Source organism: Rhagoletis zephyria, unplaced genomic scaffold (genome assembly GCF_001687245.7).
Source record: "Rhagoletis zephyria isolate East Lansing unplaced genomic scaffold, Rhagoletis_zephyria_1.1 Rzeph_scaffold_05400, whole genome shotgun sequence".
NCBI classification, from domain to species: domain Eukaryota; kingdom Metazoa; phylum Arthropoda; class Insecta; order Diptera; family Tephritidae; genus Rhagoletis; species Rhagoletis zephyria.
This window is the reverse complement of record NW_016162483.1, coordinates 25,421-41,437: the sequence shown is the minus strand read 5'-3', so window position 1 is coordinate 41,437 and position 16,017 is coordinate 25,421. Positions and strand designations below refer to the sequence as shown.

The 16,017-nt window shown below is 37.6% G+C and overlaps 1 protein-coding gene across 1 annotated transcript in view; it reads left to right on the top strand.

The window, feature by feature from the left end:
• The first annotated feature begins 8,647 nt into the window (after positions 1–8,647).
• Positions 8,648–16,017, top strand: part of spri (Src homology 2 domain-containing protein sprint) — a 28,113-nt gene continuing 20,743 nt past the window's right edge. Inside the window, exons 1-3 of the mRNA XM_017627695.1 lie at positions 8,648–9,616; positions 9,711–10,835; positions 10,891–11,082. Coding sequence (XP_017483184.1) covers positions 8,743–9,616; positions 9,711–10,835; positions 10,891–11,082 — 2,191 coding nt within the window. The 5' untranslated portion in view covers positions 8,648–8,742. The remainder of the gene's footprint in view (positions 9,617–9,710; positions 10,836–10,890; positions 11,083–16,017) is intronic.

Genomic DNA, 16,017 nt, shown 5'->3' with positions numbered 1-16,017 from the left:
GTAAAGCATTATGTTCTAAAAAACGACAACCTTTAGTTATAGCGGATACTTCTGCCTGTAAAACACCTGAAAAATCAGGAAGAGGAATTGATTGTCTTAATCGCAGTGATTCAGAGAAAGTGCAAATGCGCCTTACATTTTGTAGCTATTGGTGTAAAAATGATTTATCCAGGCGGAGAAACATGTAAAGTTTCCCATCCCAGTCGACAAGAGAATGGCCTCGAAAAGCCCGTGAAAATCAATTTTCTTGGGAGATAATCGATAAATTATACAGCAATGCCCGCTAACTTTTACTTTCCCTGTATATCTGTTCTCTCTACAATTATCAACGTTCCGAATGCAGAGACTTGTTTGAAAGGTTGTTGCGCAATACGGTTTATTTTTACCCAAATGACAAACTGGTACTAGGAAGTTTAGAAAACAAGTACATTGTTAGCTTCCGTATAATAAAGCAATTGAGTGATCTAGAGTCTGAACGTACTTCTTTAAATCTAAATCCAGTAATTTAGCCGTCGCAAAATAAACAAAAAAAAAACTAGAACCTATTTGGGTACCCGGACTCTGCATAGAAGCCAGCGAACTGGCCTATGAACTGGCGTGCTTCGGTTCTTGAACCGAAACTAATTATTGATTGAAGCTTGCCGAGAACTTTCATGTACATCAGGGATCTCATGTGGAAAACAATTGACGCCATCCTGATACTTACAAAACAACAAAGTGTTACCTGAAGAGATCAGGCAGTGTGGTAGCGAAATTCCTTGCCAGCCAGAGATGGAATGAACTACAAAATCTGAGCCTTACTCTGAAGTTAGAGGTCTTCCTTTGGTATAGACAGGTATTAGCTGAGCTTTAGGCCTCGAAATGAGTATTCATACCTGCCTAAACTCGAATGCTTACACTTGGAAAATTCTGGAGGTAAATTGATGACAGCGATTGTAAGGTCTTTCTGCCTGTCAATACCGGACAGGACGTGCAATCTATTGCAGCTTGTCTATCTACCCGTGCCTGGTACTGATACCAGATGCAGAACGAACTGCTCAGGCATTCCGGTTAGATGCATTTTCCGAAGAGTTGAGACTCATAAGTTTATTGCGGCAATAATAGAAGCAGCTGAACATCTGCGGTGGGGAGTGGTCACTGCAGCGAATTCCTTGAGTTATATGGGGAAAATTCGAAACGCGTTTATGAAACAAATTTAAGTGTAGCCCATAGTGATCATTCTTGATCGCAGATGTGCAATCGATTCTGGTATTTTCGCTATGCTTGCTTGGAAGACAGTACAAAGGTCAGACGAAATGACATTTAAGTCACAACTCTTCTAAAAATGCACCACCATATTATAATTAATTTCAAACACAACTTCACTACTTTTCAACTGAACTCTCAATCTCTTTCCCACCCTCAAATAGCTTAATATCACCATTATTCAATGCCTGCAGTCGTAATCTTTGCCATTTTCCGCAATTAATTTGCACCAAATTCCAAGCAACCAATACTCAAAACAATATTTTAATTTGCTGCTGCTGCTTACAATTCACGCTTCGAACACTAGCCAGTCGTTTATTGTCTACCAATTTAAAATGCACACAACGTCAAACAAACGAAGGCATCCTATTCAAAAAAAATAAAAAAATAAACAATACAGCTTTNGTTTATTGTCTACCAATTTAAAATGCACACAACGTCAAACAAACGAAGGCGTCCTATTCAAAAAAATAAAAAATAAAAAAAAACAACACAGCTTCCTGAATACGAGCATTTCCATTGTCTTTTGCTGAGATTTCTCTCATCGTTAGCTCGTGTTTTCCGGTCCTTTTCTTTTAAATCACAAATTGCATTTCCGGCATAGATTCTTAGAACATAAAATCTGCCTGACCAGCAATGACCTGTCGCGGCAGCAGAGCGGTTGGGTAATACTTCATTCAATGACTGCTAGTGAAATATTTTTAGTGTTAAAAATTGGGAAGAGAAATGCCAAAGTAGTCTACAAATAAAAAAGTCTCAACACTTGCATCCGGCAGCTGAGGCAAACAATGAATAACCAGCAAAAATCGTAGTAGACGGAAATTGAATCAATGAAGACNAGAACATAAAATCTGCCTGACCAGCAATGACCTGTCGCGGCAGCAGAGCGATTGGGTAATACTTCATTCAATGACTGCTAGTGAAATATTTTTAGTGTTAAAAATTGGGAAGAGAAATGCCAAAGTAGTCTACAAAAAAATTGCGAATAAAAAAGTCTCAACACTTGCATCCGGCAGCTGAGGCAAACAATGAATAACCAGCAAAAATCGAAGTAGACGGAATTGAATCAATGAAGATAGTAAGCCAATGCAATAAAGACATTCCTGCGAGTTGGACAATGTGATTGTGGCGCGCTTTAAGTGGATATTAAATTTGGCAACTACGAGCAGGATTTTTTAGTAATCGAATTTTTTCTTGGTAAACAATACAGTAAAGGGCTAGAAAGCACCTAAAGGAAAAATTTGCTATTTCATGCAGCTTCCTCGGTGATTTTGTAGGTACATATGTGTGTAAATAATTCGATAACGATGATCCAAAAATGTGTTGAATTACAGGCCTTTGTATGGGTATTTGGTCTACGAGGCGAATGAGTAACTTTTAGAGAATTATAAAATGATGGTCGCGCATAGGGATGGCAAAAAAAATATAATAATCGGTTAATCACATGATTTATCACAAGCCAAAAAAAAAAAACTTAATTGCAATTATTAAGAAATAATCGAAATTTTAAAGGCATTTTTTTACAGTGAGTGTTCACAAAAACACTTTTGCAATTTCTAATTCTCTTGTTAATTAGCCGTAACTGGAAAACATATTCAAAAATGTTTTAATATTAAAGAGTACAGCAGAACTGCGTTAATTCGAATAAAAAATTCTATTATTTACCTTGTAATCTGGAACGACCACGGTCTCGCTAATCCGAATCGCGCAAAATTGTTTTCGGCAAACAAAAGTATTCGCCTTTTTTTAAATAAATTTTTTTAGTTAATGCTCCATTACTTTATACTTTTAACCTTTATATTGAAGTAATTAATATAGTTTTTTTTTATAATAATACTTGAACAAACATTTATAGGTGTTTTTCCTCAACAACTATTTTTGGTGTAAATTAATTTTTTTAGTTTTTCCAAAAATATTACTTCTTTTTTAAAGGGTTTTTAAAAAATTTTCTTTTTTCCAAATTTTAAACTTTAACTTTAATGAAATTTTTTGAAGGACAACTGAAACAAAGGTTTGAAAATTTATGTACACGTACCATGTACCTACACACTTTTACCAATTTTAAACAGCTCATGAATTTCATTTAAGCTTAAAATACGAGCAGCACTCCGAGGCGCAGTCACAGCTAACACCACAGCTTTACCTCTCATTATCCTCCTAACTATTCAATGCCCTGTTTATTTCGCCACTTTATTATGGACTTTCCGTTTTTCACTTCATTCGACATTTACTAGCTTGCGGCTAAAAGCGTCTGCTTTCCACTTGCATTTGGTCACTGTCTGGTCTGCTATGCAATGCCAAAGGAGTAGTCAAAAAAGAAAATATTATCAATATTTCCAAGTAGCGAACAGTACACAAGGATGTACAGGCAATATGTAGCATCCTTTATGCTTTTATAAACAAGCATACACTTAATATAATATGCAATTGCGTTTGTGAAGCTGGAGCTGGAGCTTCAGCAATGTGGCCGAGCGTTTCAAACTACTATCTCTTCTGGCGCTGTCTGTGTTATGATAATATACATTTTAGTTTGTGTCCGTATTTTTGGTGGGTGTCACCAATGTAGCAGCTTCGTTACTAGTCACAGCAATATTTTCATGCTATTTATGAACTGCATGCTGAAAGTTCCCACTGCTGGATGTGTTGTGTGGCAGTCTATTAAATAGCTCGTTTTGCGGCAATGAAGCGCGATAGTCCGTTTGCTGGTTTTATTTATTGAAGCTTACTTTACTTTGAGATTTCAATATGGCTGTGCTGTAATTGTTTACAAATGTACATATACGTAGTTATTTATATATACATATCGAGGGCTTATATTCAATACCCTCTATCTGCAATTTTCACAAAAACTACTTTGTGATATAAGAACCCATATGAGACTTACCTGTAATCACTGATGTTAGTTCTAACTTTGCAATTTAGTAGTAAATTCTTCTGTCAAGCGTTATGCAAATTCAGCATTAATATCACCGATGACAGTTAAGTCTTAGGTGGAGCTTTATATCAGAATCTCATTTTTATTAAAAGTGTAGATAGAGAGGGTCTTGAATATAAGCCCTCGATATATAGAGCTATTCTAAAGAAAAATGTGAGTATCTGTAGGCATTTAGTCGGAAGAATACTTATTGAAAATTTAATCTAAAAAAGTCGGACCACAATTATAGCTTTGTCACGGATTTTCCTGCTTTGTCAAAATGTAAACAGGAATTAATTTTTAAAGTGTCCATATACTCAACGTTCATCGCTGAACGAAACCAGAAGACTACAGGGCCAGGAGAGCTTTATTTTTTTGCTAGAGCTAGTACGGCTAAAAATTGTGAGAAGAAGGTTGAGCACATACGCAAAGTTTCATCAAAATTGTCTTTGACTGCCTGGCACTCTAGTCACAATTTCCATCAAACACCGTAAACGGTTGGCTGAAGCATGAATTTGGATGTAAGACGATCAATCACGTTTGATTCAACCGAGTTACTCCAGCTTTTGATCAAAATTATTGACCGTCTAGGTTTTCCTTAAAGAAACCATGAAAATTTCATATTGATGCTTTTACCAATATTAGTGTCCTTTTCTCATATATGTAGAAATATCGTTATCGACATTGTCTTCGGAATTGTGCTCGTTATCAATATTGTTAATATTTTCCTTTCATCACCGCAGTCATCGATATCATCAGCATTAACCATATGTAATCATCGATATTGTTTTATCGATATTTTGATCGGTTTTTATCGTTATCGTCTTTTTTAATATTGTTAAGAAAGAGTTCTCTCATCACCGCCGCCATCGATATCATCAGAGTTAACCAAATGTACGTATCGATAGTTTTTTTTCGATATTTTCGATATTCGAACCTTTAAAACGGTGTTTGTGCTGTTTTTATGCAATATTTGTATCCTTATCGATATCATATAAGGCATTTAGTTTTTCTTTTTTCTATGAATGCTTAAATCATCAGCATTATCATTTCAGACATATTTATCGATATTGTTATTGGTATCGTACACGTAATTGTATTTAAAATTGTTTCGTTAGAATAGTTAACGATATTAATTATTAGCTACATTTCTGTGGCTATCAATCGTTTTCTCCGCCGCCATTGTTATGTGGCCTGCCTATAATTTTGCGCCGACATCCATTTTTATTTACCAAATCAAAATTAAAAGAAAAGGACTTTAACCTTCTTACCTATGCTTAAATAGAAATTTTCCCCTACCGCAAATTGTCATTCCTTTCTCCTTAGCTTTACTTTTCAACATCTATTGCTACCTAATACTTACTTACACACTATTTATTATCTCTCTCTCTCTCTCTTACTTCACCCCTAACAATCTTGTGCTTTGTAACTCTTTACCCTACCCTACCATCCAACATTGCAAAACCTGTCCCCGTGTAATGTCTGACCATTTGTTTTATGTAGTTAATGCGAAAACGATTAACGCCCCGTTCAAAATAAACAAAATCAAATTCGAATGCAAGGCACACTAAAACAAATGCTGGCTATTAAAAATATGACAAGAACACACTTACTTAGTCGAGTGCCTTTGATGCGTTTGAAATGTCTGCAAAGTTTCGCAACAACAAATGAGTTGCATGAATTTCTATTTGAATACTTATGCAGCGAAATTCATAAACAGGTGGTGGCAGCGAGAAGAACAACAGTTCCTGCTGCTGCTGCTGCTTATTATGCTCACTTTAGTGTAACAAACGCACTTAAGCGTTAATTTTGTCGTCGTCAATGCTATTTTCACATTTCACATTCACACTACTACTCGATTTGCCCTTACTTACTCACTCATACCAGCAAACTACATACTTTATTCACACTCAACCTTCATCATTATGCAGCACTTGAGTTTAACGTTGCTCATACGCCATGTATCCCCCAATAAGACGAACGAACAATGCGCGCGCTCTTGCACAAGTCTCGACCGGAAGACAAAAAAAAAGTTTTGCCGAGAAAAGCGACAAGCTGGTGTTGCTAAATCATAGTGTTGTTAGTGTCGGAATTATTTTTCTAGATACATAGAGTGAGTGAATGTCTAATGTAAATGCCTGCGTACAAAGGATGCGCGCGACTGAGTGATGACAATTTATCATTGCTATTATGATATGAAATTTATGTGCAGATTTTTAACGCAACATTAAACCTATGCTGCTTTAGGCGGATGTGATTTGTGTGCTGGGCGTTGCGTTTGTATATGTGACAGCTGGAAAGGGACATACGAAATATACATAAATGGTGTAATGTGAAGCGTTTAATAACTACATTTAAATAATTTAAGCTCAGGTCAAATACTTTGACAGATACTTCTCCCAAAAACTCTGAGCTCTTTTAAGAGCAAACGAAAGACGAAAGAAGGATGTTGTGTAGAGTTTCCTGAATTTTTCTCTTGGTTTTTCTATATTTTATAAAAATATTTTTTATTCAAATTTCAAAAAGGTTTAAAAAACATTTGGAAAAAAGATTAGAAAAATATTATATAAAGAATGATTATTTAAAAAAGTAAAAAAAAAAATTTAAATATTATTGTAAATTACATTATTTGGCTTCTTTTGAAAACAAGTAAAGGCCGCCAAAGCCATCATCCTAAAGACAAATATTAAAAAATATTAATTAAACAAATCTTTTGACCAATAGTGTTAAATATTATTAAAGGAAACAAGTAATTTTTAAGCAACAAAGACAACCGACTTCAATTCTCATATAACAATTCAGGATTACATTACCGTTAAAATAGTTATCGAAATCGGTTCAAGTCTTCCAAAGTTTACCGCATAGTACATAAAAAAAGATATTTCGACGAAATACTACTCTTATTTTGAAGTCGGTTAAAAATTTGAAAACAACGTAAAATTAAAGCTTATTTCAAAAACCCAAAATGACGATTTAAAAATATCTTTGTTATAAAAATATAATTAGTTTACCTTTGATAAATCCCAACAAATTAAACGTACAATTCGTTTTACTAAAAATTTGCAAAAAATATAAAAATAATTGAAGAAAAAATTTAAATACAAAATGATTTTAAAGACAAAAAGAAATATTAGAAAGTGATCTATTATTATGATTTTTTGATTTCTAATCAATCGAAGATTTACTAGAAACGGTTTAAAAACCATTAAGGAAAGAATTGGAAAAATCAATTATGTAAAAAGTATTACTTAAAAAACAAGTTGAAAAATTTGTAATAAAAATATGATTATTTTGCTTTTGATAATCACGTAAATAAATATTTTTTTTTTAACTCCAGAATAAAGTTTGAACCAAATTTAAAAAAAAAACTAAAATATGTTCTTAGTTTTCTTATAATAAATCTTAACATATCACAACTAAAAATTATTTTTAATATTTTTGACATGACTTGTAAGTACATTAGAATAAAAAATAAAAATTTGTTTTTCTATACTTTCCCAATCAGTTTAATTCTGAACTGAATTTTACCATTAATTTGTAGAACATATTTTGAACAAAAGCTATAAAAAAGTTAAGGATAAATAACTAAGAAAAATATTTGAAAAAATGTCCAATAAAAAATTATTATTAAATTCGATATGTACTAAATCAAATTTTTTAGCTTTTAAAAAATCATTTTTATCAACAGTTTCATTAAAACTGAAAAACACATTTATGGAAACATTCGAAAAACTATAAGTACAAATTGGATATTACAAAGAATAAAAATTTACCAAAAATTAAAAAAGTTGTAAAAGAAGTAAACAAAAAATTTTAAAATTTTAAAATTAAATAGTCTTGTTTTTACTTAAGAATATTAACGATTTTGAAAAAAGCTCTTTAGAATATGATCATTTTGTCCTCAATAGACCACAGTCCACAAATCAAACCGCAACTCTTTTGTTCATAGACTTATAGCTCTGAAAGACTTGAGCAGTTTACATTTTAAGGTTTATTCACAGAATTCGTTATTTCCATTTTAATCAAAATCTAATCGCATCTCTAATCTCGTACCTAATCTCATCTCTGTTCCCTTTCTTTTACAGAATTTTATTGTGCGCGGCTCCAGCCAAATCAACACTATGGCCGTTTCGGTGCGTCTTCCCCCAGACACAGGCCCCTACATTGAGCACTACTTAATCCAGTCAAACAATGGCATTTTGAGCCTCGAGAGTTCACGTTTCACATTCGATTCAATCCCCGCTCTCATTGCGCACTATGCCCAGTGCTGCGACGAACTGCCCGTTCAACTTATACTGCCGCGCGCCTTGCGCGAAGTCAAAAATCGTCAACAACTCTCCTCGCTAGCGCTGCTGGGTCAAGAGTTTTGGCGGTATCCGATGTCTTGCCCCAAGCCACATGAATCAGAGGCTACGCTACTCGATGCTAAATCACCAAATTCTCTAACTGAGACCAGCGGTCTGGGCACAACGGTCTTCAGCAGCAACTCGAGCGCACCGCAACCGGCAAAGGTATTCAGCCCTACAAATAACCTGGGTGGCCTTTTCAGCCAGGCGGGCACACCATCGGACACCACCTCGAGCATGAGTTCATTCAGCACCAGTGGTGCTCCGAACTTGCAGCTAATGAGTCCCGAATCGGTGGATTCGGTGATGCTAACCATGTCACCAGTGGATATGAATAATCATCGCAATGGCATTGGAGGTTTAGCGTGCGATGCTACGCCGACGTCTGCCAACGGCAATCTCAGCACTTTCAAGTCAAATAATCTCGTACCGGTGCCCACAAAGGGTATGAAGGCCTCAGACAATGGCATACGGCCACAGCGTCCTAAGCCGCCAAACACTCTAAACTTAGACTTGCGCAAACCGCCCGCACCCCCATTGCGCTGTTTCAAACCACTCACGCCCAGCAGTCCACTGCCATCGGATCATGCATTGAACTCAGCAAATAACTTTACCGTAACTACAACGGTCACTTTCTCTATGGAGAACAATAACTCACCACAATTTGTCGAGGTTACCACACCAGCCACAGCTACCAATATGATCGCCTCAAGCGCGCTTAACTCGAATGCGACTTTCCAAACTTTCTCGAAGCGCTTATCTCCCGAGGGCGAGTGCAAGGATACGCTCTCGTCACAGGGTTCTTCAAATGGCAGCCGCTGGCAATCACAGAGCAGCAAAGACTCGAATCACAGCCAAAGGAAGATTCTCTCACCATGCTCGGCTGGCACACCCACAAGTGTTTTAGGCAGCAGTAGCAGTAAATCGCGCCGAGCTAAGGCGCGCAAGGAATCCAAACACTATCAGGAGTCCGATATACTGGAAAGTCCACAGATATACTGCCGCAGCGCTTTGGGTGATAAAATTAGCGACTATGAGGATTTATGGACCCAGGAGTCGAATGAACGCACCGGCTTGCTTAGTAGCTTCAAGCCTGCGGAAGGCGCGCAGGGTAAGCGTCCGGACCTGCTGGCAGAAACACGTAACTCCAACATACATTGTTCAGTTAAAAATAAAAGTTAATGTCCTCTTATCTTTTCTTACAGCCACAATCACTTCCCTCAGCGCCAACTTGCTTTCACCAGCCAACTCTTCCGTTGCTTCGGTCAGCCCGCCACACAATTGCGAACCCTCGCCCACACCCACTGCCGATGCCCCCTCTTGCGACACCCAACAGCTCATACAATTCTCGGCTGATGCCCTGCCTCGTTCGCGCGCTGGCCTACTCTTGCCCGGCCTCATGAGCCAATCCCTTTCTGAGGAGCAATTCAAAATTTGCGAACTAAACGAGGGTGACACCACACCCACAGCAGACACGCCTGCCTCACGTAGCAAGCAAGGCAGCCCCTTCTATGCCGAACCTGCCGACGCTTTGCGCGAAGCAGGTCTTACCACGGCTAGCATACTACGACGTTCGCAACGTGGTCCACTCTTGCCCGCAAACCATCGACATTCAGAGCCGCCAAAAAGCGGTTTTGCGCGCACCCCTATATGCCCGCTGCTTATACCCAAAGAATTCGAAAAAATCGCTGGCAGTCTAGATGAGCTGAAGAAAAAACAGCAACAACCGGCAGAGCAACAGGCCTCAACACAGCCACAGCAACAGCAGCCCACAAAACGTGCACGTGCACGCTTTGAGCAATGGCAGCTCGACAGCAGTTGGGAGTTTATGGGCAAGCAAGATGAGGATGATGATTATGATGACGACGCAGATGAACATGCTGCCAGCAATAACTATGGCGATTACGATACGGCGGAACAGTGGCGTCAACATCCTGCGGGCGCACAGGAAAAGGAAAACTCATTGGGTCGCGAGGCCAACAAAGAGAATAAGCAGAAGCCGCTGACGGTGCATCAAATAATTGCAAAGCGTTTTCCCGATTTAAATCTGCCAGAGCTGGTGCGTTGCTCCACGCCACCACAGCAAACATATCTACAGCAGCATCAAAACGGCCAAATCGGTCAAAAGCTGTTAAGCGAACATCATGGCAGCCAGAAGTCCTTCGACAGTCAGACAGGTTCTCGACTCTCGTCGTACGACAATGTCGGCGGCACTTATTCCTTCTGTCAGTCATTTTTCAACGGCATCGATTCAGCGCAGTCGGATGATGGCACTGTTTTTTCGGAGCCATGGGACTCATCACAGTGGGATTCGATTAATCCGCAAGATGGTACGACATTCTTTGGTTAAGTGTTAACACTTTTCTAAACTACTTTGCATTTTAGATACTACCATCGCTTCGGACACAATACACTTTTCGAAATGTCGGCCAGTTGTTTCAGAAGACGATACCATAATTGAAGAGCTGAGTACCAAAGAGAGCTGTCAAGACACATTGAAGGCTAAGAAATGTAATGGACGACAAAAGGTCGCAACGATATTGCGAAATCCAAGCATGCGGGATCGAGAAATTTTGCGTAAGTATACGAACTGTTCTGCTACATTTAAGAATGAGTTGAAGCAGTGCAAGAGACTGGTCAATAAGATCAAAGATATAATCAAATCGCAAGCGCATAATTCTGGTGTTGTATTTGTTGTAACCCTTCGTCGATTTGACAGCATTCACCTATCTTCTGACGTCATAAAATACATTTTCGCAATATGAACAAGAATTAAATTTTCAAATTGTACTTATTTGCCGAAAAAAAAAAATTACCTAAAAGTAGACAAATGTACCTAAAAATTAAACATGGCAACCTCTCTCTTCGGTACTATTTATGTGTACTTTTGGACTCGCATCAAACAACCTTTAATATTTAAAATTCCCTTGAAAGGAGTTTATCCGAGCAGTTCCAGCCAAACTACTATATATATGTATGTAGGTATTCACCAAGTTGAGCAAATGGCCTAGAACTCTGACAAAACAGCAGATAACTCAAGCAACGACTATTGCCAGAGTGCCAGACCACCTGCACAATTTCTGAATACCCCTTATGTTTTAACCAATAATTATGATCCTTTGCAAAGGACGGAGGCTATTGGAAAAGCCATTAAAATACGGATGAAAATAAGAGGATGATTCCCGGTACATTATTTGGCTATGTTCTAATTGCATTTAAAATCGTGTGCTTGTATCGAATATACGATTTAATTTCGTAGCCATTTCAAAATTTACCAATCTGTATTGAAATTCATTGCNTATGCCCCTTTGCAAAGGACGGAGGCTATTGGAAAAGCCATTGAAATGCCGATAAAAATAAGAGGATGATTCCCGGTACATTATTTGGCTATGTTCTAATTGCATTTAAAATCGTGTGCTTGTATCGAATATACGATTTAATTTCGTAGCCATTTCAAAATTTACCAATCTGTATTGAAATTCATTGCCAAGACTTGACCATACGTCTCCGTAGAGCAAAAAGTCTATTTAGCTTGCTAAATAAAGCGTAGAGTTGTCGTAGAGTTTTCGATCTAGCTTCGTTGCACTGTGTACACGGCGAAAAAGTCTCGCTAAATAACTCTCACATAAACTTTGTAGATGAGTCTCTCGTAGAGCTCTATTGATTGTTTACACGTCTCTAGCGAGATTTTTATCTAAATCTCGCGTTTTTTCTCTACCGTGTACACTTAGCTTTAGAGAGTTGGTTGGTTGGTAAATAATATTGCCAGCATAANCTTCGTTGGACTGTGTACACGGTGAAAAAGTCTCGCTAAATAACTCTCACTGAGACTTTGTAGGTGAGTCTCTCGTAGAGCTCTATTGATTGTTTACACGTCTCTAGCGAGATTTTTATCTAAATCTCGCGTTTTTTCTCTACCGTGTACTCTTAGCTTTAGAGAGTTGGTTGGTTGGTAAATAATATTGCCAGCATACAATTTAAGACCGTCGAAGTCAAACAAGGTGTGCACTGCAACCTAACGGGTTCATTGTTACTTTACTAAAATCCTAAATTACCCTGAAAGTTTAGTGGCAACAAGTGCATGTGCTCATCCTTTGGCCATAGTGAGTCTAGACTCTTGCAGATAGCTCGCACCCCAGATAAAGACTTCCTGGTATATATCATTCCTTGGAAGCAAGAATAAAGGGAGACGGTTTTATGGCTTAGCCTTATTCCTAGGTGGTAAATTCTTTGCTTTGTCAAATCTAAGATACTTCGTCTCAGTGACGACATTGGGNTCGTAGAGTTTTCGATCTAGCTTCGTTGGACTGTGTACACGGTGAAAAAGTCTCGCTAAATAACTCTCACTGAGACTTTGTAGATGAGTCTCTCGTAGAGCTCTATTGATTGTTTACACGTCTCTAGCGAGATTTTTATCTAAATCTCGCGTTTTTTCTCTACCGTGTACACTTAGCTTTAGAGAGTTGGTTGGTTGGTAAATAATATTGCCAGCATAAAATTTAAGACCGTCGAAGTCAAACAAGGTGTGCACTGCAACCTAACGGGTTCATTGTTACTTTACTAAAATCCTAAATTACCCTGAAAGTTTAGTGGTAGCTAGTGCATGTGCTCATCCTTTGGCCATAGTGAGTCTAGACTCTTGCTGATACCTCGCACCCAGATAAAGACTTCCTGGTTTATATCATTCCTTGGAAGCAAGAATAAAGGGAGACGGTTTTATGGCTTAGCTTTATTCGTAGGTGGTAGATTCTTTGCTTTGTCAAATCTAAGATACTTCGTCTCAGTGACGACATTGACCACGTTCTTTTTCTAGTAAAGGAGCCAATTACTGTCTTAAAGGGTGAAGTTGGCTTTCTAATCTAACTGATTAATCTGACTAATAGCACTGAAAATGCCATACTATTTGGTTCGTTAAGGGTCAGCTTTCACACAATCGATAATTACTAGATCACATTACCATATTCCATCGACACCAGGTGCCTTTTTCGTTTTAAACCACTTTTATGCTGTTCCCTTGTTGTCTTAGTCAAGGGGCGGGATGTGATCTTCGTCCCTATACATATTATATACTATATTGTATTTTTTGGAGATTTTGGAGTGTTCGGAAGATACCTCTCCACATCTTAAGGGTACTCTGGACGCCTTTCTCCCGATATCCATCCTCGACATTGCAGAAATCTGTCTGGATCTTGAAAGAATTCGCCAAATACCTGCCTACCAGTAGTTTAAATTTTTCGACTATCTGTTGTGGTTTCTCGACAGCAAGTTACCGTTACTAGAAGGTTACTAGGTTTTACAATTTTTATCAAGAGTTTACTTTAATGTCATTGATAAGAGCCCAAGAAGTCATTTTGTAGTCGATTGTTTAGAAGGAAATTAAAATCCTCGCGAAATTGTACACATTTTATTTCGAGCTCATCTTTTGTGAAGACCAAAATGTTTTGGCACTATGACGTAGTGGTTTTTGTCATCTTTCTTGGCAATTTTCAATGAATTTTTGCTTATAATAGTAGGTTTATGCCTGTCTAGCACATTATGTCAAAGAACGTATCCACTGTACGAGTGTTGCGGCCTTTGAAACATGCACTAACCAAAAAGATTTGCGTAATTATTTAAAAATTGTATTTGAATTTTTCTCCGCGGAAATCATATTGTCAAAATGATGTGTTCATTGTAATTCATACTGTTATTGTGCGTATAATTTGTTAGTGTATTTTTTTTACTTCTATACGGCTAAAACCACCTTATTAAATGCGCATTGGACCAACCTGCCTAACGAGTTTGACACATTTTCACACAAAACTTCGTAACTATCATTTCTAATTTTTGAAAGTAGGTTGGATGATGCCAAAAAACGTATCCATCACTAAAAAATTTTGAGAGCAAACGTTAGTTTTTTGCTGGGAAAATTTTAGCCCGCAAAAATTACCCATCACGAAAATATGTACATATATGATCTGAAAACATATGGTTGCAGTTTTTGTAAAAAAAACTAATTTAATTTTTCAATTGTTGGTATTTTACATACATATATTCTTTTTGGCTGCTTGTGACCATGGGCGTAGCCAGGTAGGGGCGGGGGGTGCTCGAGCCTCCCCCCCCCTAACTTTTAAATTTTCCTTATATATATATAAAATAGTACCCTTAAATGCCAGCTTAATAGGGTCGAGCCCCCCACACGGCTGGTTTGTCTTCTTCTTCCTGTTTTTGCAAGTGATGGCTAATTTTTTGTTCGTTAACTTCTTTAACTTTCCTCTTATTTTTAAGTGGATTTTCGCTTACGCTCTTGATTTGGATTGCTGGCTGGTGATGGCTAGTTTTGTTATCAAACACAACAATTAATTAATGCTATTTACAAGCTTTTATTTCTGTCTAATCTCCACTTTTTCTTTTGAGAGAAGTCGGGTCATGGGCTCAGTGTAGGTAGTGCGGGTTGTAGGGATGTAGTCGATTTTTTCCAAACTGAGTGAGATCAATTATAATTATGCAATGATCGTTATGCGGGTGTGACCATTTCTGAACCTAATGTTACATAGAGTCTTCCCTGCATATTCTTCTGTTNCCTAACTTTTAAATTTTCCTTATATATATATAAAATAGTACCCTTAAATGCCAGCTTAATAGGGTCGAGCCCCCCACACGGCTGGTTTGTCTTCTTCTTCCTGTTTTTGCAAGTGATGGCTAATTTTTTGTTCGTTAACTTCTTTAACTTTCCTCTTATTTTTAAGTGGATTTTCGCTTACGCTCTTGATTTGGATTGCTGGCTGGTGATGGCTAGTTTTGTTATCAAACACAACAATTAATTAATGCTATTTACAAGCTTTTATTTCTGTCTAATCTCCACTTTTTCTTTTGAGAGAAGTCGGGTCATGGGCTCAGTGTAGGTAGTGCGGGTTGTAGGGATGTAGTCGATTTTTTCCAAACTGAGTGAGATCAATTATAACTAATTATGCAATGATCGTTATGCGGGTGTGACCATTTCTGAACCTAATGTTACATAGAGTCTTCCCTGCATATTCTTCTGTCAGAGAAAGGTTTAGGATCGTTTAGAATGCTTTAGTAGCTGTTGTCTTCTTATGAGCAGAGTTGATCTACGATCCTGGGTTCCAAGCCTGAATTTTTGCTAATCTGGTATAGGAATAGTCATATATAATAATATATGTAGTATGGTTTCCTTGTGCAGTGGAACGCATCAGGTAAGGCCACCATGGTTAATAAGTTGAAGAAACTAAAAAGGACAGCCCGTATTGGATTCAATACTGCGTTTAACCCAGTGCTAAACGTCTGGTGTAGTACATATGTTAATATACATACATACATATATTCGATGTCATGCTAAGAAATTTCCAAGGGTTCCTCTCAACCGTTTTAGAACACAAGTTTATATCGGTTCCATGAAAGATCGATATTGCAGGAAACTGCAGGGCCAAAAAACTGGCTACACTGTACATACACTCTTAATAGGTTCTTTTTGGGAAAAGAGAGTGTGGGGGCTCCCTTTGTTCACATTTA